The 25268-nt window shown below is 37.2% G+C and overlaps 1 protein-coding gene across 3 annotated transcripts in view; it reads left to right on the plus strand.

Moving 5' to 3' along the window:
- ATAD2B (ATPase family AAA domain containing 2B) overlaps window positions 1-23380 on the plus strand; it is a 166189-nt gene extending 142809 nt beyond the window's left edge. For all 3 annotated transcript variants that reach the window (XM_023252067.2, XM_023252068.2, XM_045054873.1), the window contains 6 exons: window positions 7266-7388; window positions 10545-10682; window positions 13783-14466; window positions 17282-17409; window positions 17873-18001; window positions 19875-23380. In XM_023252067.2, the coding sequence (XP_023107835.1) occupies window positions 7266-7388; window positions 10545-10682; window positions 13783-14466; window positions 17282-17409; window positions 17873-18001; window positions 19875-19916 (1244 nt within the window). In that variant the 3' untranslated portion in view covers window positions 19917-23380. The remainder of the gene's footprint in view (window positions 1-7265; window positions 7389-10544; window positions 10683-13782; window positions 14467-17281; window positions 17410-17872; window positions 18002-19874) is intronic.
- Window positions 23381-25268: the final 1888 nt, after the last annotated feature.

Raw genomic sequence — 25268 nt, forward strand, 5'->3', positions numbered from 1 at the left:
CCCTAGAGTGGAGGAGTGTTGGGAAGTCCACTCTCCTCCTCGCCGAGTCTCCATTCATGAAGTATTCTCTTATGGATAAACTGTGGTCAGTACTGAGAATATACAGCTCTGGCCTCTAAGCTGCCTAAATTCTACTGAGTAGAGAGTGTCCTGCAGATAACTAAATGTCATAGGAAGTTCTCCGTCTTCTTTTGATCATGTGTAAGGACTTCAGAGTTTCTTTTCTAAATGATAAGGAGCCATTGGGTAGTTTTGAGACAGAAGGTGATACAATTCGATTTGCATTTAAGAGTATAGTATTAAAGGCAGTATCAGTTTTGGGGTAAGGTCAAGGGAGTGCAGAGATGATGGTTAGAAGATCAATTACAATTCAGTTGCAGTGGCAGCAGAGATTGAACATAGAGGGCTTAGTGATTGATAAATTAGATATGACTGACAGAAATCGAAATGACTCCTGAGTTTTTGATCTGAGTATTTAAGGAATATGAGAAGTAAACCAATGGAGGAACAGGTTTATGGGCAGTATGCTAACTTTAATTTTGGACGTGTTAGTATGAGTTAATCTTTGATGCACCTAGGTAAAATGCAGACATTATAGAATAGTAGTTGTATATATGGTTCTAGAGGTTGGGAGACATTTGGGCAAGAAACATGGCTGGAATCATCAGTGTGTAGGAGTGAATGAGATCATGTAGTTAGTATATAGAATGAGAAGAGAGAGAAGCCTAGGAGATCCTCCTGTAGGAAATATAGATCCCAATCTCAATGTAGGTTCTTGTCTTACTGTTGGAACCTAGGGTACCTTTGTTAAATGTATTGCCCCTGCTGGGAGTGTGAACATTTTTTTTTTTAATGTTTATTTATTTTTGAGACAGAGACAGAGCATGAGTGGGGGAGGGGCAGAGAGCGAGGAAGACACAATCTGAAGCAGGCTCCAGGCTCTGAGCTGTCAGCACAGAGCCCGACGCGGGGCTCAAACTCGTCAACTGAGAGATCATGACCTGAGCCAAAGTCAGACTCTCAACCGACTGAGCCACCCAGGAGCCCCGACACTTTTTTATTCTTCAACCATTTTCATTGAGGTGTCAGTTATATAGAGTACATTGTTTTTAAAACTACATATATCTTTTAAAATCCTACTTAGCCTTCAAGGAATATTAAATGCTACATTCGTGGAAGATTTTGTTTTTGGTTCTTCCCATTATTAAGTAATCCTTTCATCTTGGAATCATAGCACTGTGTAACTTTTCTGAGACATTTAATACCCATTCCTTTACCCCACTCCCATGACCTGAAGTAGTTACTTGTTTACATATCTCTATCCCTTGTTTTAGACTCCAAGCTGATAGGGAACAGGATCTGTGTAGGCACCTATATGGAGCATATTCTTAGCAAATGTGGCCAGTTAGTAAATTTCACTAATTGTTCTCCAATTGAAGGAGTTTCAGATTAGATAGAAATTATAAAATGGAGACATGATAACATAATGCAGATATAAGCCAATAAATACATAAAATTTCTTAATTATGAAGTAATTTGGGATGAAAAAAATCATCTCATAAAAATTAATTTTTCTTGGGGTGCCTGGGTGGCTCAGTCAGTTAAGTGTCCGACTTCGGCTCAGGTCGTGCTCTCACGGTTTGTGAGTTCGAGCCCCGTGTCGGGCTCTGTGCTGACAGCTTGGAGCCTGGAGCCTGCTTCGGATTCTGTGTCTCCCTCTTTCTCTGTTCCTCCCCTGCTCTCACTCTGTCTCTCTCTCACTCTCTCAAAAATAATAAAGATTAAAAAAAGTTAATTTTTCTTAAAAACCTTACTAACCTTTCATAATAATTTTATTGAAAAAATAAAACCTAGCTAATATACTTCTGTTTGCCAAAATACAAAAGAAACATTTACACATTGATAATAGTTATCATTTTCTTAAAATTAGTGATTTTGTTGATTTTTTACATACTCATCAATTTGTCCTTATAGCCATTATTTTTTATTGAAGGCAAATGTACGTGGTGATATCTTTATAGATATAAGGGGGTTGGGGCTTAGAGATTACGTAATTTGTATGCAAAGTCACAAATGTTATATGGCATAACTGAGTGGATTGAGTTCTGTCTTTAAAGCGAATGTGTGTAGTTTTATTACCTGGATTTTGAGAATCTTAAGATCATAAAGTACAAGACAAAAGAATTGGCAAATATGTAGCTTATATTCATGCACAATTGTAAAGCAAGGATTTTAGGTATGATGTCCATGAGAGTCTCTCTGAACAACTACATCCAAAATTGTATAGCTGTATAATTTTTCGTTTTCATCACATGCTTATAAGGATCTCAGATGACCCCCCTACATCTCCAAAAAAGATGAAGATCTAAGACATGACATCTCTTCTAGTTTTAATATTCTGTAAGCTTATGATTCTTTGCTGTGTATAAATAAAAACACAGCTCTAAGACAAGAATGATTAAAAATAATTATGATAGAAAATAATTATGATAGGCACATGAAAAATATTGTTTCCTCATCAAATGCAGATCTCTTTAGAATAAATTCCTTGTCCTTCAGACCAGTGGGAAATTTTTATGGAATTTTTTTTTCATCATTCATTTCCCATTTAATTGGGAATGGAATGGAATGTGGGTGGGAGGCATATATTTAAAAAGGCAAAAAGAAAGTTACTGAGTTAATTTTAGAGTGATAATATGCTAGGTAGATCATGGCTTTATATTTAATCTTACCTCTTTCTTAGCTGTTTTCAAGCTGAGGTAGAAAGTCAGTGGCAGAAAATTGTGGTATCCCCTGCACCACAAACATTGTGTTATCGGCTTGAAGGTATAGCTACTTCTAAGGGTATTTATTGTAGGTTTTTATGTGTAGTAGCTAAAATTTGAAGCAGCTTAAAACTTCCTTTTTTAAAAAAATGTTCATTTTGAGAGGGAGTGAGCTAGCGAGAGAGTGTGCGCTGAGGAGGGTGGGGGGAAGCAGGAGAGGAAGGATCCCAAACAGGCTCTGTGCTTGAACGCAGGGCTTGAACTCACGAACTGTGAGAACATGACCTGAGAAGAATTCACGAGTAGGAATCTTAACTGACTGAGCTACCTAGGCACCCCGCAACTTAAAACTTATAACAGTAGAACAATAATTTTGAAAAATTAAAACACATGCTACTTTGGATTTTTACACAGCTTTTATAGTTTGGTTCTCAAAGAATATTTGACGGTTATCAGGAGACTTCTGATTTTGGCTGTGGTGGAGTAAAAGGGATTGAATTACTCTCCTACCTGAAACAATGAAACAACTGAACAAAGTGTATGAAAAAACAAGTTTGAAGCCATTGGATAGCAAGAAATGAAGGGCAGTGATCTCCGAAAGATGAGAAACCAGAAGTTGAGCACTGTAGTTGCCTGGAGAGTTTCCAGACTGTAGTCCAGGAAGGAAGGGCCCAGGCAAAGTCTGGAAGTGTACCTGACAGAGACAGAGCTGGGAATATAAGGAGGTCATAGTAGGAGAGTTCTCAGAGTAGAAGGAAAGAAATCTGCCCAGAGAGAGCACTCTGGAGATCAGAAGAGCCTCCTCCAGTCGGCAGCTGAATGCTGATTGGTGTATACATTTGAGGAAATGACCTGGGACCAGAGAAAGGGAATATTCCTTCAAGCTCACACAGGGCTAGCAGTAGTGCAGCAAATAATTAGAGCTAATAAACCAACAAGGAGATAACATGGGATCGTAAATGAGTACACATCCAAATGAAGTGAGAGAAAGAGGGAAAAGGGAACAAAGAGCATATGGGACAAGTAGAAAATAAACAGCAACTTTACTAACAATCACATAAATCACATTAAGAATAAACTGTCAAAAATAAACCATCTATTTTGGTGTAGTCTCAATAGCTTAAATTTGTTTTTGTTACCCTTGCCTGAGGAGACATATCTAGAAAAATGTTGCTGTGGCTGATGTCAGGGAAATTCTCTGTGTTCTCTTCTAGGAATTTTATGGTTTCAGGTCTCACATTTAAGTCTTTAATCCATTTTGAGTTTATTTTTGTGTATGATGTAAGAAAGTGGACCAGTTTCATTCTTGTGCACATAACTATCCAGTTTTCCCAGCACCATTTGTTGAAGAGACTGTCTTTTCCTCACGTATATTCTTGCCTCTTTTGTCATAGGTTAATTTACCATATAAGCATGTATTTACTTCTGGGCTTTTTATTCTGTTGTATTGTCTGTTTTTGTGCTAGTACCAAACTGTTTTGATTCTTACAGCTTTGTAGTGTATCTTGAAATCTGTAATTGTGATACCTCCAGCTTTGTTTTCCTTTTTCAGAGATTGCTTCGGCTCTTTAGGGTCTTTTGTGGTTCCATACACATTTTAGTATTATTTGTTCTAGTCTTGTGAAAAATGGTATTTTGATAGGGATAGGTTTTTTGTGTTGAATCTGTAGATCGCTTTGGGTAGTATAGACATTTTAACAATACTAATTATTTCGATTTATGAGCTTGGATATCTTTTCATTTGTTTGTATTACCTTCAGTTTCTTTTCTGACTGTTTTATAGTTTTCAGAGTATAGGTCTTTCATTTCTTTGTTAAAATTTATTTCTAGGTATTTTTTTGGTGTGATCAAAATGTATACTTTAAATATGTGTACTTTAATGTATCTTTTCTATACCATAATCTAGTTTTTTAAAAAAAGATTTAGGGAAGTACAATATGTGAAATAATAAACTCAGATTACACAGTTGTTGTGGTTTTTGGGTCATAAGTTTGTGAGACCTATATTCATTTATCTCCATATATTCATGATACCTCCTTTGGATATTTTTTACGTGTATCCAGACTAAACCTCTTTAAACTTAACTCTGATTTCTAACTTCTTTTCCTCCTTCTGTTTTTATTTATTCTCTAGTTTTTGCATCTTTGTGTTACTTTTCATTTTCCCATTTTTCATGCAAGAAACTAGAGAATTATCTTTTCAACGTTTATTTATTTTTGGGACAGAGAGAGACAGAGCATGAACGGGCGAGGGGCAGAGAGAGAGGGAGACACAGAATCGGAAACAGGCTCCAGGCTCCAAGCCATCAGCCCAGAGCCCGACGCGGGGCTCGAACTCCCGGACCGCGAGATCGTGACCTGGCTGAAGTCGGACGCTTAACTGACTGCGCCACCCAGGCGCCCCAAGAGAATTATCTTTGATACTTATCTTATCCCATACTTCATCATCAAGTGGTGTCATTGAGAACATATCTCAAATCTGTAATCTCTGTAATCTCCTCTCCACCACCACCACCACGGCTTCCTGGTTCAATTTGCTGTCCTCTCTCACTAAAAAAAAAAAAAAAAAAAAAAAAAAAAAGAGCTTTCTTGATTATGTTCCCTGATTTTATTCTTGACCCCTTCAATCTAATTTCCAGGTAATAGCTAGAGATGATCTTAAGAAGATGTTCACTTAAGTCGTGTTACTTCCCTGCTCTGATCTTTTTGACGTTTTTTTCGTTGCTCTTAGGATAAAGTCTGAATCCTTTAAATATAATCAGGTTCCCATTTGTCTCTTGTTTATTGTATTCTTACCACAGAGGCTAGTTTTTAGTTTTTTGAAATCTCCAAGATCTTTTTACTCCAGAACTTTCTCCCGTGGTGTTTTCTGAGCCTGCACTGGTTTTCCCACTACTCTTTCAGTGGCTTGCAGTGCAGGCTTTTCAGTCTTCACTTAAATGCTGCTTCTTCAGAGAGGCCTTTTCTAACTTGTCCAATCCGAATTGGCATCCACACCAAATGCCATGTGGGTTTTCATTGTAGCTATGATTCAGGGTTTTGGGGTGTGAGGAAAGGGGTGAGGGAAGTATTTATTTATATGTGTGTATGAGAGATTATTTGATTAATACCTCTTTCCTATACTCATCCAAAAAGTTCCTTGACAGTGGAGACCTCTCTTGTTCACTACCATCTAGCCATCACCTGGCTCAGTTCCTGGTACAATTGACAACATTTATTAAAAGAATGTTTAGAGAAAATGTGTTGGAAAGAAATATACCAGTGTTGCCTTTTAGTGTTGCACATTGTAAGATTTCCACAATGAACTATTAGGAGTTTCTAACAAGAAAAATTATACATAAAATGTCTATACTTTTTGCCATTACTAGGGATGCAAAAGCAGATGTTATTATGAGACTTGGGGTTTTTGATACTTTAGTTTTTGATACTTTGTAAAATAAGTGGCCTCGATAATGCTTACTTGACTTTTAATACCTTGGAGCTGCATAGCTCTACACCGTACTTTTTAGGTTGAATTGTTGATGAATACTGGCTTCTGGGTTCGGGTAAAGCAGAGACTTAGTACAAATGTTAGGTATAATTCACCTAAAAGGATGTATGTATTTCTTGCCCAGATCTACCTACAATTTATTTACCATTTTGCATTCTTTAGCTCAGCGTGTCTTGCTGTATTTTTCTAGTTCTGTTAGTTTTTTGATAGGTCATCTTGACTTAGGATATATTATATTCTTCACAGTTTTTACCAGTTTTCACTAAATGGAGAAAATTAAGATTTTCTGAATTCTCAGTATCCATTTATGGCAACTTTGGTGCTGGACATAATGGTGAATATCCTCCAAATCTCTTAAAGTTTTTATTGAAAATCATATATGTTTGTTTTTTAAAATATAAAGTAAAGCTTTGTATCTTTGAGATAATGATTTGTTAAATAGGCTTATTAGTTCAGTTGACCCTGAACAACATAGGTTTGAACTGCCTGGGTCCACTTACCATGGATGTTTTTTAGTAAATGCAGGATAGTACTATAAGTGTGTTTTCTCTTACGATTTTCTTCACATTTCCTTTTCTCTAGCTTACTTTATTGTAAGACTACAGTGTATGATATATACAACGTACAAAATATGTGTTAGTGGACTGTTTATGTTACATGTAAGACTTCTGGTCAGCATTAGGCTATCACTAGCAAGTTTTTTGGGGAATCCAAAGTTACACATGGATTTTCGACTGTGTGGGGGAGTTGGCACCCTAGCCCCCTGTGTTGTACAAGGGTTACCTGTACTTTGAAGTTCTGAAAATACAGTTCTCAGAAAATTTTGAATGTGACTCAGTGGCTTATTATATTTATTTTTTACTCATCATTTAAATGAACTTGTTTCTCACCCAGAAATGCTTTTTACAATTTTATTTAAGTGTTTGTATTTTGTTTCTCTTTTTTAAATGCCCTTTGTTAATGTTATTTCATTCATATGTATAATAAATGTATACCAACTTTTTTTAACAGATAAAATCATTAGACACAGGGCTTGTACCCTGAAGGACACTGCACATGCCATCATTGCAGCTGAATTGGATCCAGAATTTAATAAACTCTGTGAAGAAATAAAGGAAGCAAGAATAAAAAGAGGTAAGTTCTAGAAATGACCTTGGCTACTGAAGACCAAGAGTCATTGAATGTTACCGGGTGGTGTCTCTTCAGCGTTGCTGGCAGAATGAAAATAATGCATCCTGAGGCACAGACTGTATATAATTTCTGATATTAACATGTGTCATTTAAATTCTCAAAGATACATATATTTTTAAGTTTATTTATTTTGGGAGAGAGAAAGTGCATGTGGGGGGAAGGGCAGAGAGAGAGGAGAGAGTGAGAATCCCAAACAGACTTGGCACCTGCAGCATGGAGCTCGATGGGGGGCTTGAACTCTTGAACTGTGAGATCATGACCTGAGCTGAAGTCAGACACTTAACCGACTGAGCCACACAGGTGCCCCTTAAAGATATTTTACTTTTACTTTTTGTGAAAGTTTTAGTGCAGCAATGCAAATTACAGAAATAGAGTTCTGTTCAGTGAGAGAGACGGAGAGAGAGAGAGAGAAGCAGGGTCACCTGAAGTGGGGCTCGTGTTTTTACCCAAAGTGGGGCTCATGTTCACCTGAAATGGGGCTCGAGCTCACCCAGAGCTGGGTTCTTGCTCACCTGATGTGGGACTTGAACTCACGGAACTGTGAGATCATGGCCTGAGCTGAAGTCAGATGTTTAACTGACTGGGCCATCCAGGCACCCTATTGATTTTTATTCTTAAAGGATTTAGATAGACCTTCATATCTGTAGAGGGCTTACTTTTTAAAAGCTTTTAGAAATACTGTTTTTGTTTTCCCTGTTGATAGTTATGTGCAGTTTTGTTAATATAAAAATAAAGAATTAGCAAATGTGGTTTATTCATTCAATGTATAATCCTGTCCTTGAGGAACTCACACTTTAGTAGGAGACAGAGAGAAATGTGAAACGAATCAAGTACAGTTGAGGTATATGAATCGATTGGAACATGTTTATAGCACAGAGGAGAGACCTCCTGTTAAGGATCCCAGCATTTTGTCCAGAGTTTGGGGAATGAATATAGGGGTGTTGTCTCTAGTGGAGCAGAAAAAGGGAGGCAGTGACAGAGGAGGAGGTGGTATTTGTAAGCACAGCAGATAATAGCATGTGTAAAGGCACAGAGATGTGAAATAACATGGTGTATTTGAAGAACTGAAAACGGTTTGGTATTGCTGAAGCTGTACAGAATGGTGGGAAATAGAGCTCAAGAGATGAGCGGAGTCCAGGACATTGAAATTAAGAAGCTTTTTTTCTACTTCCTTAGGCCCTCCCGGGTCACCAAATCTTATAATATAGGGTCTGGATATCATAGCATGTGGCATTTTGTCTTTTTTTTTTTGGGGGGGGGTCTCTCTTCCTTATTTGGAATGTAAGTGTTGGAATGTAAGTTTGTTCACAGCCCTGCTGAAGTCCCTGGAACTCTGTCCTATAAATATTTGAATGAATCAATGCCAATGCTAAGGAGCTTAGACTTTATCCTGTAGGTCAGTGTCTTTCAAAATGTATGTGCCTAATACCCACATCAGCTTATTAGACTTAGTGAGTTAGATTGTCCAGAGGAGTGAGGCTGAGAAATCTGCACTTTAACAAACTACTCAAGTGGTTTTTTTGTATGCTAAAGTTGAGAATCATTGCCATAATATGTGTCATTGAAGTATTTTAAGCTGTGGAGTGAATTGGTACATTGCTATGGCAGCAGGAAAATAGCAAGGTCTCAATGTGGCAGGATAGGAAGATGAGAGACAATTTAAAAAAACTGTTGGAGCCAGTTTGGAAAACAGTTGGGCAGTTTCTAAAAAATTAAGCATAACATTTACCATACGACTCAGTGATTCTACTCCTAGGAAACACCCCAGAGAAATGAAAACACATGCCCATATAAAGACTATTCATAACAGCTAAAAACTGGAAAGAACGCAAATGTCCCATCAGCTGGTGAATGGGTAAGCAAATGGTATACGGATACTGCTCAGCCACAGAAAAGAACCAAGTACTGATACATGGTACAACATAGATGAACTTCAGAAACATTATCCTAAGGGAAAGAATCTAGTCACAAAAGACCACCTGTGTGTGATTCCATTTATGTGGAACATTCACAAAAGACAGGTCTGTGGAGACAAAGGGTAGATTAGTGGTGGCATGGAATAGTTATGGTGATTGCATAGCTCTGTAAGTTTACTAAAATCATTTAATTGCATGCTTAAAATGAGTGATTTTTATGTTATGTAAATTGTACCTCAGTAAAGCTTTTGGAGGAAAAAAACTGTTGGAGCTGTCCAGAGTTTTAATTATCAAAGAGGGCATTGTTAGGGAAGGAAAAGTCAAAATTGGCTGCCATATTACAGGTTTAATGACTTAGTAGATGCTAATACTACCAATAGAAATAGGGAATAACTCCATAGAGATAGGGATGGACAGGTTTTTTTGTGAAGAAAGATAAACTAGTTATCTTTAATTCGACCTATCTTTAGGATATCTAGTTGGAGATATCAAAGAGGCAGTTGGATATATGGGTCAGAAACTCAAGACATGCTTGGGGTAAACATGGATTTGGGAATTATTATGTAGTGGTAGTAGAAGCTGAAGGCATGAATGATACTTTATGGTAGAAGGTATAGATCAGAGTGAGAAGAAAAGGGATTCCAGAGACAACCCTAGGAAACGTCAACATTTCAGGACCACCTAGAAGAAACAAGTCTAGTGAAGGAAATTGAGATGGAGTGGTTACTCTTGGGAAGATAATATCGGAAAACCAAACTTACTGCAGTGTGGTGTGACAGGCAGCTAACACCAGCTAACCCATTCATGTGAATGGGGTTTAATGGACCAACAGACACTTACTACATTCTAAGATGGCAGAAATAATGACTTTTAGACCATATATTATCGTTGTCCTACAGTCATAAGAATGTGTGCCTTTGCAAATTAAACCGAGTAAACATAGGGTTCCTTTAAGGATTATGTGTTAAGCATGGCCTGCTAGGTTATTTTGTTATGATTTTATATCTAGTTTCTTTTCCATCTTAAAACAAACGATGCTTTTTTCATCCAAATTACAAACTGTCCAGGTATAATTAATGACTAAAACTTAGTTCTATATTTCAAACTTTTTTTTTTTTTTTAACCTTGTTGGTTTATGTAGCTAGGAATATTTAAATGGGTGTTGCTTATCTTCTGCCTGCAGGCTTATCGGTAACAGCAGAACAAATAAATCCTCATGGCACTGGAGCTCGGAAGACAGAAACTAGAGTTGAAGAGGCATTTCGGCACAAACAAAGAAATCCATTGGATGTCTGGCACAACTCTGCAAATAAATGTGCATGTGAGTGTTTGAGGAGACCCTGTTATCCAATAGTGGGGACACCTGAGAAGGATGCAGATTTGTTAGGAACTGGGGACACAAACCAGGTGCTGTTGTTTCCCCACACATCTTCTCAGCTTTTCTCTGTTCAGAGGGGAAGGGCTTGTGGGGTGGGATGCTGAATGAGGAGCATGCTTCTCTAACCGTATTTGCTCTTTTCTGTTTATATTCAGTACTTGCAGGTGTTGAACTAGGTTTGAATATTTTCAGTCTTAAACTTTGGATTTGGGGTAGAGATGTGGAGCCAACAGACTTTTCATCCACCCCTGCCTCCAGTCCTAACCCTTGCTCTATAATGTATCAGATATTCTCTTTATGGTGGAGAGTAGAAACTTTGACTTACGGGAGTGGCTGACAGTAGGAGGTTCATTTTTCTGAGAGAGTATCTTGTGCTCACTTTGAAAAATGTGTACAGCCCTTTTAATCTATTTTTGTTTAAGTGAGATACACTTAGGGAAAATTTAGTACTAGTTCTAAGTTTTCTTCACTTTTCCTCATTCATGGTGATATATAAGATTTCCAGAAGACAGATGTTAACGAACACAGCATCTTCCTAATATAGTCCATATGTTTCACTGAGGTTAGCCATACTGTTCTGGTATAAAAGTGGCAATACTGTTGAAACTGTCAGTAAAGCTGGCCATAATATGTTCGTTCACCAGTGGCATTGACTTCGAATGGATGAAACATACTCATTGTTTTAGCTTTTGTCTTTGTGATAAGTGGCATTCATATGTGAGAAATTTTGAAGGATTTAGTAGTATATTTGGTTCCATGAAACTGATTAAAGCTATTTGGTGTAGTTGTATCTTGGATTGTCATCTGGATTATAGAACATAGCACTCTAATTTAAACTTTGAAGTCCTGTACATTCTCTATATCTGATACAAATATTTACTAACTAAAACCCATTGAAAATTGGCTTTAAGCAGTTTAAGTTCCTTTAAACATTAAAATGTTATTTTAATCCACAAATGTGAGTTTTGTTTTCTCTTACCAGTAGATGGCATATGTGACTCATCATTTGTCTGTTTTACATTAAGTTACTTGAATTATAGATCTAAATATCCCTAAGGGAGAGTTGCTTTCCTGAGGTCTTAGTTTTGGAAACAAGCTCAGAGAGGCTATAAAAATTGACTGTAAAGATTGTGCCCCTGTATTGGTTTTTTTTTTCTTCACACAAAGTGTCCCGTGAAAGGAAGTGGTATGTTAAAGATTAGTTCCATAAATGTACATACTACCATATGCCAGGTGCTGTGGAGCTACAGCAGCGCCTAACACAAAATTCCCTATTCCTGTGGAGCTTATATGATCAAGTTCTCTTATTTTGCCAAAATCATACTAACCACTAGAAATAATTCTATAAGGAGGGGAAAAATATTTCTAGTTTGACATCCTCCCAAGTGAGAACATTTTTTTGTTGTTGTTAGCTGGGATGAAAGTGTTAGAAATAAACTTGCTTCAGTAGGCCTTCTACAGCCTTTGCTTAGTGTACTACAGATCAAACAATTGACCTGGCTCTTGATTGAGCAGAGTTGAGCTGCTACTTGTTCTAGAGTTCTGTAGCTTAGTGAGGAAGGGAAAGGGGAACCTCTTGTACTTTTGGTTGCACAGTTGGAGAATAAGTGAGGTCACACTGTCAGGAGTGACTTGTCAGGTAGTAAAAACCTAACAGCTCCACCTTTTAGAGAAAGAACAAGGTGAATTTTTTTCCCCATTTTTAACGTGTACTGGATTAGTTTTTCATATAGTTAATGGAATGCTTACAAATGCCCATCACTTTAGCTTATGTACAGCTTTTAACAGTAAACTAATAAATTTCTTCTCCAATTACCCTGTAACTGTAAATTATAAAAATAGAAATTAGTAGGGGGAAAAGAAATGGTGAGATGATTCAAATGATATGGTTTTGAAGGCAAAATATAGTTTGAACCAAGTGACTAAATAACTTGAATTTTGGAAATAATTTCAGAAATCTTTAGTAGATTTATTCTTAGATAAGAAAGAAGAGTAATATTTATAACAACATTTGTCCATTTCCTGTGAATACCTTGGTGTCTTTACATACAGAGACTCAATAAGGATTAAAGATGAAAGGATGAAAAAGTATGTAAACGCATATTTGGGGAATTAAAGATTCCTGAGCCTATTGTTAGCTGGAAGTACTCATAAAGCTCATGATGGTTTCTAGCATCTAAAGATAAATACAGTATTTTCAATTTTTGTGGGTCTTCCTTTTCATATAACTGACCAAATATTTATTTGCAGTGTTTTGTTAATGTTGTTGCTACCTTGATAGCAGAGGGCTTAATTTTTTTCCCCATATTTTAAAATAACAACTGTATAACCAATTGATCCTATTTGATGAACCATTTATAGTAGAGGAGACTAACAGTTGGTTAACCAGATTGTCCTCTATAACCATCATAGGGTTTCTATTCATGACTATACTTAACTGTGGGGATTCCTTCTTCGGGAAGGAGATGTAATAGATAATTCTTTGTGGGATACCTGTAACTATTCTACCTTGATATACTGGAGCATGTGTTCATTTTCTTTCATGGTTTAGGAGCTTTTGGGTGATGCTGGTAAAGCATTTACCTTCCTGGTGGAAATCCAGGGCTATGGCCCCAAACTTTCTAGGCAGACTGGTAATGTGGTCATTTCTGAAATGTACATAATAGATGCATTGTCCTTGGATGTTAGGAATTAGGAATAGTTGTAAATTTAAGATAATAGAAAATAATTAATGCTGGGTAAACTCCTACAGGAAATAAACTTTTAAAAATTTCATTCTTCAGGAAAAAAAAAACTTCATTCTTCAGAGTTCATCTCTGACTTCATATTCATTCTACTTGTAAGTTGTGAGGATTAGTCAGCATGGATGTCAAGAGCTAAGTAGTTTTTGTGTGTTATACCGGTATGGGTTTACTTTCTTTTATGTTCTTTTTTGGGGGCGGGGGGCAGTTTACTTTCCTTTGGGTCTTATTTAGTGAACATTTGTAAAACAAGTATTGCACTCCCAAGTTCTACATATCTGTTTTCCTCCCCTGTAAAATAGTTCGAGTTCGGAGAAAATCGAGGCGGCGATCACAGTGGGGTAAAGGAATTATTAAGAAAAGGAAAGTCAATAATTTAAAAAAAGATGAAGAGGACACCAAATTTGCAGACTATGAGAACCATACAGAGGACAGGAAGTTGCTAGAGAATGGAGAGTTTGAGGTAAGCACTGACTGCCATGAAGAAAATGGAGAAGAGACTGGAGACCTTTCTATGACCAATGATGAATCATCGTGTGACATCATGGACATGGACCAGGGGCAGAGGCTTAACAATGGAGCCGGCACGAAGGAGAACTTTGCATCTACTGAAGAAGAGAGTTCCAATGAGTCTCTACTCGTCAACAGCAGCAGTTCTCTAAATCCAGAGCAGACATCTAGGAAAGAGCCTTTCCTTAAAGGAAGCTGTCTAAATGGTGAGGCCTCCACCGACAGTTTTGAAGGAATACCAGTTCTGGAGTGTCAGAATGGCAAAGCTGAAGTTGTTTCTTTCTGTGGTAGTGGAGATAAATGTAGTTCTGAACAAAAGATTCTCCCAGAGGACCAGTCAAAAGAAAAACCAGAAACTTCAAATGAACATCTTGGAGATGATCCTGAGAAACTAGAGGCACTGGAATGTAGCAATAATGAGAAGTTAGAACCTGGCCCTGACGTGGAGGTTAAAGATGCAGAACTGGATAAAGAAGGTAGAACGAATATTTAAAAAAACCTGAAATTTTAAACTCCTGAGTTAACTAATTGCTTGTTTTGTCTGGTCATCAGTAGCAGTAGTTGATAAGCAGTTATAACTCTCTGAGAATCTGTTAAAGTTTTCATCTCTTTCCCTAGAAAAGTGAACACGTGAATACTACATTTGGGTGGAAGTTTCAGAGGGTTTATGGCCCAGAATGTGTTGCTTTCCTGTCTGCTTACTCTTTTGCTTCCCACCTGATTGTCATCCCGATCCTATTGGATTTATGGCTAAAGTAAACCCATAGGTGTTAAGATGGAATTCTGATAAGAATTATTGGGGTGGGGTGGGGTAGGCATGGGCTGAGAAGACTTGGATACTAGAGCAGTATGGTACGTTACGCTCTTGTAGACCCACGTTAAATTACCACTTCTGTTCATTATAATCAGGTGACTTTGAGCTGGTTACTTACGCTCTCCAAACCTGTTTTTCCATCTTCTGAATTAAACTTAGAGTTGTGTCACTGCAGAGATTAAGTAAGTCATGTATATTAATCACCTGTTCTGGTACCTGACACATACTGAGGTATATTCATTCCAGGCATTCACTGTTGAATCTGAGGGATGTTGAGTCTAAGGGGCTCCATTGCTTTGTAAGGCCATTGGTATAGGAAACGGTAGAATGAGCACTGTCAGATCTACCTTGTTCTCACAGACTCAGAGCACTCTGCCAGCTTCTGACTTCCCGTGGCTATGTGATTCTTTTAAGAAGAAGCAGTAATGGGGGCCTGGGGTTTCCTAGCTTTAGTTTGTTTTTCATTCTTAGGCCCATAGTGGGATGGGGTGAGTTAGAGATCTACCCTTTGAATATACATTTCTGTCCTGAATAGGTACTCTTCTAACACAAGGCTATTTTGAAATTCTGTCATGCTCTCTAAATTGTGCGGAGTTATATATAGTTTTAGCCTGGGATTTGGGCTATGTGGGAAAAGTTTTTTGCTGCCAGTTTTTGAGCCCTTTAGCAGAATTAGGAAGTAGGAAAATAAAATTCAAAGTCTTAGAATTCTTTTAATGGGTAAAGAGATAGGTAGGGGTGTGTGTGTGTGTGTGTGTGTGTGTGTGTGTGTGTGTGTGTACTGTTCTTAAATGCTACCTATTGAGAATTTTTCTTTTTCTTCAATAATAGAAGGTAGTTTTAAGAGCAGTGTTTATTTTGGTATTTATTTATATTTATCATACGGTCAGAACTTTAAAAATGTGTTGAAGCTAGGGTTAAGTAATGACTGGGACAGAGTGGGAGAAAGGGAGAGCTCTTTCTGATGAGGCACTGTGGGTACGAGGCAAGGAATCCTTTTTAGTGTTCTTCACTATGAGATTTTAGTGAGCTTGCAGAAAAGGTTTAAATTAATATTATGTTCAATTGATTACCTAAACACTTTAAAGATATTTGTTGTGTAAAAGCTTTACCTGAAGTTTTCACTTGTAAATGTCAGGGAGGGCAGTGTTACCTAGTGCAAGCTGTCAGGCTCCTGGATGTCCGTAGATAGGGTAATGAGATCAGTAAGGTCTTAACAAAACTCTTCGCATATGTTAATTGAACTATAAAACAAGGCTTTCACTCTAAAGCCTGTCTGAAATATACAGTTTCTCTGCTACATGGAGGTATTTGTTTTCGAAGGCAATATTTTAGTTCTTTTACTATTTGTCTAGCAGGCATTGATGAGAGGGAATTGTTTGAAGACGTGGGAATAAGAGGATTAAGGCAGGAGGGAGGGGAAAGGTTCTCCTTGGTGTCTGTGATGTGGGCCAGTCCTGTATAGAGTTCTGAAATAGTTTAGTTTGTCTTGGTGTTCCTTCCCCCAGGCCTTCTCATAGAGTATGCAGACAGAGGGGAGCATAGGGCTTGATGGCCTCCAGCCCTGGCTAGCCTTTGGAGTGCCTGGTGCTGTCAGATCATGCTCAGCCACCTCAGAATTTGTTTTCTTCGTAGTGTGGCTGGTCTTGGCATGATGTTGAGAGGAAAATAATTAGATTATAGTATTTCACTCTAAGGTAGGAAAGATCACTAGCCCTATTGTACTTTAAACAGGCTTATATTTTTAAGGAAAATTGTCATAACCCAGATCAATTTCTAATAGAATTCTGGGCAATGTAAAAGAGAAAAATAAGAAATTTCAGTTAATGTTGAGGAAGATTTTTTTTCTTTGCAAGGAAATAATGAAGATAGGTTGGCCTTACTTGGTGTTTGCATCTGCTTTTCTAGGTTCCTTCCCCTCTTCCAGTTCTGAAAGCTCCAAATTTTTAAAAAATGTTTATTTATTTTGAGAGTGACAGAGCACAAGCAGGGGAGGGGCAGAGAGAGAATCCCAAACAGACTCCATGCTCGGCATGGAGCCCAGTGTGGGGCTTGATCTGACAACTGTGAGATCGGGACCTGAGCCGAAATCAAGAGTTGGATGCTTAACAGACTGAGCCGCCCCGGCACCGCTGCAAGCTCCAAATTATAAAATGATGGCTGTAGTAAAAAGAGTGAATCATAAAAAGAGTGAAGACTGCTTTATAAGTTAGTGCTTAGAGGTGAAGATTGCTTTTCTCTTCCTTTAAGTGGATATGTTTATTAGATGATCTTCTAGTATGGCTTGGCTTTCATAGTTGTGGTTTAGTTCTCTTTAATGTGGGCTACTTATTCTTACCAAAAAAAATCATTTACCATTTAAAGAATATACCCTTATTCCAAAAAGTTTTTGTGGTGGGTAAAAGAATTTATAGTTGTTTAAGCCTGATTTTTCTTAACTTTTACTTGCTGCAGTGCATTTTTTTTTTCAATTGTAGGTGCTTCTAAAGTAAAGAAATATCGTAAGTTAATTTTAGAGCAGGCAAAAACAACAAGCCTGGAACTGGTTCCAGAAGAGCCCTCTGAGCCTGTGCCACCTGTTATAGTTGATCATGAGAGATTGAAGGTAAGCTTAGCTATTCCCAGTTTATTTTTTTTAAAGATTTTATTTTAAAGTAATCTCTACACCCAATGTGGGGCTCGAACTCACAACCCCAAGATCAGTAGTTGTATGCTCTTCTGACTGAGCCAGCCAGGTGTTGTCCCCCCATCGTCAATTTTAAATGAATGGAAACACGTTTCAATATGTTTGTAGTCAGTTGAACAAAGCTAGTTTTGATAATCTCTTGCTATAACCTAGGAATATAAGTGCTTTGGGGCTTCTAGTAAAAAAAAAAAAAAGAGTTTTGTGTGTTTTGAGGGATTTAGAAAATGGTCTTGGTAATAAACTAAGCCCTAGAATCTTCTAAAATCAGGTGTTACTGTTACATTATAGCCTGTGGTGTCTCTTACCTAACCATTTGAATATAACTGTTTCAGTGTGAACAATGAAAACGAACTTTATTTTATTCTCTTCTAATTTTTCTTAGAAATTGCTTGATTTATTGGTAGATAAAAGCAACAACCTGGCAGTTGATCAACTTGAGAGATTATATTCTCTTCTTAGTCAGTGCATCTATCGTCATCGTAAAGATTATGACAAATCACAACTTGTAGAGGTAAGTGCTCAGTGCATCCTTAAACAGATACGTGCTTTTACTTGTCCACCCCACCTCCCCCAAAAAAGGGAAAAAAGTTAGTCTCTATCTTTCACCAAGTAACTGAAGAATGTTTTGAAGATTTAAGATTAGAAGACTCATTAAGAGTTATAGTTTGAAGAATAAAGCCTTACTGTATCATTTTGTCTCAGGACAGAAGTAATCTGAGATTCTTTGTTTATGAAAACACAGAAATTCGTGGTTCTGGGTTAGGAAATACACAGAAGAGCATGCCACAATTCTCTTGTCCCTTTCTTGTTACTGACATCACTAAACATATCACTTGGGCCAGTTGAATGTGGGGATGGCCTTACAGTCCTTACCAGTGCTATCAAGGCAGCCACTGCTGATTAAAGGAATGGGCCTGGGCAGTGAGATCTGTTTGCCACCCCATTAATGATTAGAAGAGAACTTAAAAGGCATCTCATTAATCAGATCTAGTCCTATGAAATGGCTGCACAAAGGAGTGCTTGTTCTTTTGTTTAGGCACTTTTAAAGTGAATTGTTCCCTTTCTAGACAACTTGGGGCCATAAGTGAGTTCTTCCTTATAAATAGGAACTCATATCTGTTCATACAATTTACATCATCAAGCCACACTTCTGCTTTTTGAAGTCATCTGAGCAAATAGAAACCCACTAAATGGCTAAGTGACTTAGACTCCCTATTCATTTGCCTGTTAGCTTATTTATCTGGTGGTCTGGTTATTACATATTTATTGAATGCCTATAGTTCCAGATACTATGCTAGATGTTTGGGCTGCAAAACATGAATAAGACAGTCCCTGCTCTCCAGGAGCATTTCTAGTATATTAAAGATTTGTATGCAGAGGATGGGATTATTTTTCATGTGTAATAAGGAATATTGGACTTGAATCAAAGGAAGAGAGCAAAGTATGTGAATGTATATTTAAAAATTGAGGTCATATTGTATATTGTTTTATAACCTTACTTTTTTTTTCTTATTCAGTAATAAGATGATGAAACATTTAGCAAAAGTGATTTTTATTGATCATATATGAGAAATTTTTGATCAATGATAATCTGGCCTATTAATTGTATACAGAGATGTACCAGATGCCTTAGATGTATTTGACACTTGGCCATCTAAGTGAAATGTGTAGGGTAGAGTTCTTTACTACCCCCCAACCCCACCCACCCAGAACTTGTTTGTTCACATGATTGACATTTGATTAGCTTGAATGTATTGAATACTCTTTAGTACTGAAACATTTTTCAGTAGGGGACTTGGACCTCTATAATCTAGGGGTTTTGTTTAGGGAGGGAAGGGAGCTATAGCAGAATCACCAGTGAGTGGCATTTCTGGTGGTGATGGCAGTGACTATTTCTGGCTCTCTTTTTTTCCCTCCTTTTTTCTTTCAGCTCTGATTAGAGTGAATTGCAGTGGGAACAGGTGCATTCTACTTTGGGTACAAGTTTTACTAGGCTGAGTACATTCATTTTGCTTTGGGAGAATATGAGTAAAGGAAGGACTCAGGCTCTGGAGTAAGGCTACCTATATTCAAATGGACTCTTTTGTTTATTAGCTGACAAATTATTTATATCCACAAATCTCTTAGTACAATATCTGGCACAATAAATACTCATTGAGTGGTACTAGCATCATCCATTCGCCTAAATATCCAATGGGAGGCATTTGGAAGTGTCTAGGGCAGATAAGATAGTCTTACAGAGAAGCTCCCGTATTATAATTAGGAAAATAGTTAAAGCTTAACTTGTATCTAAATTTCTTTCTCTAAAAAGTTAGAGTGAATTTTCCCATAATACTTTTGTCCTTCCTTTAATAGATAACATGCACTTTTTTTTCCCCTTGTAGGAGATGGAAAGAACAGTTCATATGTTTGAGACATTCCTATGAACTTTTCAAGATGAGTGGTTTATCCTCTCCAATCTGCTCCTGACAGAGCAGTCTTCTGAGCCATTCAATTTCAAATTGCACCAATTATGTGCAGAGCCTTGGTGTAAAGTGCTCTCTCACTCATTCTTTCTCTCTGTTGAATTTGGTGCTATTGTCTCAGGTACCTGAAACCAACCAGCCTACAAGAACCAAACAGAACTTCAGAAACGTGTTGTATTTTCCACAAATAAAAAATACAACCCCACAGATTGGAGATTTTGGTGCTACAGAAACTGCTCTCACCTCTGCTCCTCTTTTCGTGCACTCTCTTTTGGAGACTTCTCTCTTAGGGAGCAGACCAGCAAACTCGAGGAAACTGGATGGGGCAGTTCTCTTAACTGTGTTGAATTGTTTAAACAGTGGGCAACCTGTTTTGTTTTTTGTTTTTGTTTTTTTCCTTCCCCTCCTTTCTGCTCCTTTTAGCGTATTTGTTTTTATTTTTTCCTCTGGGTAATGGACTGAAACCTGTTTTAGAGTTGGCTATGGTATATTCTGGTGGGAAACTGAAGAAACTGGATGAAATTAGATTAGGCTCTTTAGAACTGCCTTTAACGTGCCTTTTAATTCATTTGAGAAAGGTAAGGCTAAACAAAAGGATGGGCTTGTTTGTAGCAAATCAGTTAGAATGTCTCTTTGGTCACAACCTTGAAAATAAGTTTTGATACTCTGTGTCGTTGAGAGGCAACCAGTGTTTTGGTATAAAATGCCTATCTTGTTTTCAAAACTCAATGAAGACACTCATTAAGCCACATGATATATACTAAAATGGTAAGTTTTCCTGTATGGTCTGTTTCTGTTTAAGAAACATGTAATAAAACAACAACAACAAATACTACCCAGTCCACCAAAAAACTCACACGTTTGCAGCATTGCTGACAATGATGGCCAGAAAATAGATAGATGACATTTTTTTCTTCTCTCAGTGGCAATTTAATAGTTATTCATGTTTGAGTTCCCAGAGAAGAATGATTTCGTGTATAGTAAATTGTTACTGTTTTGTTTTAAAGCCAGGACTTGCCAAATGGACAGAAAAGAGGAATTTGTCAGAAGCTCCATAAAGTTCATATTCTATATGCATAGTTGCAGGTGAGCTCTGGTATGGTCCTTGAATTAATGGACATTAATGGACATTAACAGTATTAATGTTTAAATCCCTTACCATAAGCTTACCTTCACAACTATTCATTTTGATTGGAACCCGTTTTGGACCTTGTTGAGTGATTTCTCTGAATTGTACTTACCTAAAATTAATTATGGGTTACTAGTTTTACAAAAAATTTCTACAAATTTGGAGACACAGTCTAGGCAGTTGCAAAGAGACAAAGGGAGTGCAGTGACATTTTTTTATCAGATGATTTTTAAACAAAAAAAGTAGAAAATTTTGACAAGTTGGCTTGATAACTTCATTCATTGTAGCCGTTAGCTGCCGGTGTGTCTTTCCAATATATGCAACACATATAGTTTGGGTTTTAATTAGAGCAAATGGTCTTGGACTACTGCAGAGATACTGAGCTACCTCAGCTTTTTGTATTTTAGTTACCAGTAGTGTTTACAGAGTCCTGTAATCACTTTGCCACCGTTTACACGCTGAAGCTAAGGTACTTGTCTCCTTGTCTCTGGCTGTTTGGAGTGTGCCCAATGCCAGCGCAGAAAGCACACGTTGGCCGTAGGCTACTGCAGTAATCTTAAGTGCTTCTTGGCATTTACATTAACATTTTGCGCCTTCTAATTATAGCTTAATTTTTTAAGAAATGCCACTTTTTCTTTATACCTAGTCTATGAAGTTTTCATAATATTCAGTTAAGTCATGTAATTCAAGATGCTACCCGTGTAGACACACTGTATTTTTAAGGTGGGCAAGTGCGATTAACGATGAACCATTTTAAAGGGGAGGTTATTTGAAACCTCTAATTTGATTATTGGGAGGATTTTCATGCTTTCTTTAGTATTTATTACCATCATACCAGTTCAGACTATTTTACTGTCTAATACATTAGCATTTTGTATTTTGATGGAAATTGTTACAGAATTTAAAGATTTGATGAAATAAGATGTAGCAGATTTTTTGTAGCAAGTTTCTGCTAAAAGGGTTTTTTGCAAGTCTCAGGTTCTTGCTGCACTATTTTTTTTTAAATATTTATTCCAGTTACTCTAATTCAGAAGCATTCTGTTCAAGTAACAGCAGCACTTGTGAAAGGAAAAAAAAAAACGCACATGTTCTTAGTAGGTTACTAAATTTGTACAAGTTAATTAAGATTTTAGCCATCAGTGGGTTTGACAAGGGAAATTTATTTATGTTTAGCATTAAAATGCTTCCAAAAGATCAAGTTTTTTTTATTTTAACCTTAATATAGCTGGAGAAATAGGAGGCACCCTCAGTATGATAGGAACTGCCACTTTGAACAGTTTAGGTCTTAAAGAGAAAGCCAGTCTAATGCCAAGGGGAGAAAAATTAGCTGAAATTATATCAACTCCTCTGCTCCCCTTCTGCCCCCTCTCCCCCCCAAAAACCACACACTATACCAGTTTTGCTTACTTTACAGATATTTGGTGGTTCTATAGTTTAAAGCAGCTTGTGAAATTATCCAAGTGGACTCAATTTTGTTTACCTTTATGTAAGTTCTTAATTTTTGCTGTATAGCATTGGCGAAAATATGTACAAATTGACCTCTGTTCTTATTTCCTATTGTGAGCATTATAAATGATAGCTCCTATGTAAAACTTTGCTCTCAGATCAGTAAAATATGTATCACAGCACAGCCCAACAATGGTTAATGCTCAGCTGTGGGGACCATGGGAGCTTTTTGAAGATGATGGAACCGCACTAGGGTTGAAACTGATGGCTGTGGAGTTAATTGTGTTTTTGAGCTTGAATCTCACCTGTGATTAATTTTGTTTTGTTTTGTTTTATGTCCTTTCATGACTTGATTTCTCTCATATGCCAATGTATTTGTAGGTTTACTGGATTTTATTTTTAGGGAGTGGGGTGGTAATATCTTCCCATTTTTGATTAAGTTGGTTCAGCTATGGTGCTATTCGGTAGGTTATCTTCAGTGTCAGGTCCCGTAGCTGAATGCCATTGTTATTATAATTATTATTTGTAATCACATTGTAAGCTTGAATTTGGGCTTGTACCTGCATCTTTTGTATTTTGTACATTCAGTTATTTAGACTTTGGGAGTCCTCTTTGGTTTCAGTCACGTATGTCTACTTTGTAGATTAAGTAGACTTCATCAACTATGGTCTATTTTGGGTTTATAGTTTAATTTAGAATTGTGTTAAATTGATGTTTTGCATTTGACTTCATTTTACATTAGTTTGAAGTAAATTATTTAATTTTTGAATTCTGGAATTTTGAACATTTACTGTAATTTGTAATATAACTGCTGTGAAATACTTGAATAAAGATGGCAAGAAAAACCTGCCTTTCTTTAGCCTGATGATGATTACTGTTGGCTGCAGATGCAGTGCTACCGTTCTAACCGAACTTGTCTGTTTTCCAGCTAGAGCCTAATGTTTATTAAGTACCGCCCCCCCCCCCCCAGCCTAAATCTCATTACAGGATTCTTTTAGATTTTAGCAGTCCTCGGTATTGTTTTTGCTAAACGTTTTTCTGTTGGGAAAGTGTGGTTTTAATTCCAGTTGAAGGTTGTCTAAAATATGTTGTATAGAAGCAAATAGATTACTTCTGACATTTGTTTTTCTGTTTGGAAGACTGTTCCAGTAGACTATCAGGTAGTTTGGTTAACTTACTTTATAGTGTTTTCTCTTAGATCAGGTAGTTACCAGCATACTTTGAATAGTACATAGAATTTAAATATGGAAAAATTTCATACCAGAATTTTGAGGGGCTTGTTGCTTCAAGGGAATAGAATGTTCTTGGCTTTAGATTGCCTATGTTTCTGCTATCTACCATGAGATACCTTTTCATGTCTTGAGATTAGGATACTAACCTTAATAGAAGTCCTTAATTTTTCTTTTCTTTTCTTCTTTTCGTTCGTTTGTTCCTTCCTTCCTTCCTTCCTTCCTTCCTTCCTTCCTTCCTTCCTTCCTTCCTTCCTTCCTTATCATAGTAAAAAGGAACTTGAATTTGAACAAGACTTTGTTTTTCTTGATTTTGCAGATTGTATTAATTTTTATTTTTAATTATCTGTGTATAACAAAAGACTGATAGTAATAAACCTGGGAAACAGATTTTTAAAAATTTTAGCCAAATGTTTATAAATTAAAAAAAATTTTTTTTGAGAGACAGCGTGAGTGAGGGAGGGGCAGAGAGAGAGGGAGATACAGAATCTGAAGCTGACTCCAGGCTCTGAGCTGTCAGCACAGAGCCCAACACGGGGCTTGAACCCATGAACTGCGAGATCATGACCTGAGACGAAGTCAGACACTTCGGTGTCACTGACTGAGCCACTCAGGTGCCCCTAGCAAAATGTTTATATAAAAGTAACTTATAAGTGCCTTTAAGTGTCAGTCAAGTTTTTAGAGCTCTGGAGAGAATTTGGGCTTATTTATCCAATTTAGTTTCTGTTGGACTCAAAACTACAGTAAAGTGAGAGACTGATCTTTAAAAATTTATTTCATGTTATCCCTATTCCCTAGCACTTGCAAAGTTCTCTGTTGGCTATCTTTGTAAAAATAAATTCCCACTCAGACCTGCACAGTCGTGTCTATTATGTCCCAGGCACTATGCTAGACACATTCTCTGTCTTTAAGTAGCTTGTAGTACTCTAGGGGAGGCTAGTGCATATACCAGTAGTAATGATTCAGTGGGATAAGGGTTGTAACAGAAGGAACACAAACAGTGTTCAGAGTTATAAGAAGGGAACCAATTAATTCTGTTTAGGAATGGGGAAAATGAAAGTCTTCAGAGAGTTGGCATTTTATTTGCCTTTTGTTTCTTTCTGGCTGTTTTAGAGTCTAGCCCCACTCTACCAAAACTGTTATTAGTTTTCTTGTGATCCTTCATATTACATCATATTGTGTTTGTATGACATTTATACCACTCACCCTGGAGTATCTTTATTTTCAACTTATTGAAATATTAGTCATATTTCAGGGCTAGGCTTAGATTCTCCACCAATACATCTCCCTTACTGTATCATTCCTTCTCAGAACTTAGCTGTATTTTGTACAGCATAATACAGTGAATTACTAATATTACGCAAAACAGTAATATATTCATGTGGGAAAGGAAGTATCACATTTCTTCTGCATTCCCTGTAGGAATTTAAAATAGTGCTGGGCTCATGGGAGATGCTTCTTTCTTTTTGGTTTAATTGACATAGTGAGTGCCTACAATGTGCCAGGCAT

Source organism: Felis catus, chromosome A3, assembly GCF_018350175.1.
Source record: "Felis catus isolate Fca126 chromosome A3, F.catus_Fca126_mat1.0, whole genome shotgun sequence".
NCBI lineage: Eukaryota > Metazoa > Chordata > Mammalia > Carnivora > Felidae > Felis > Felis catus.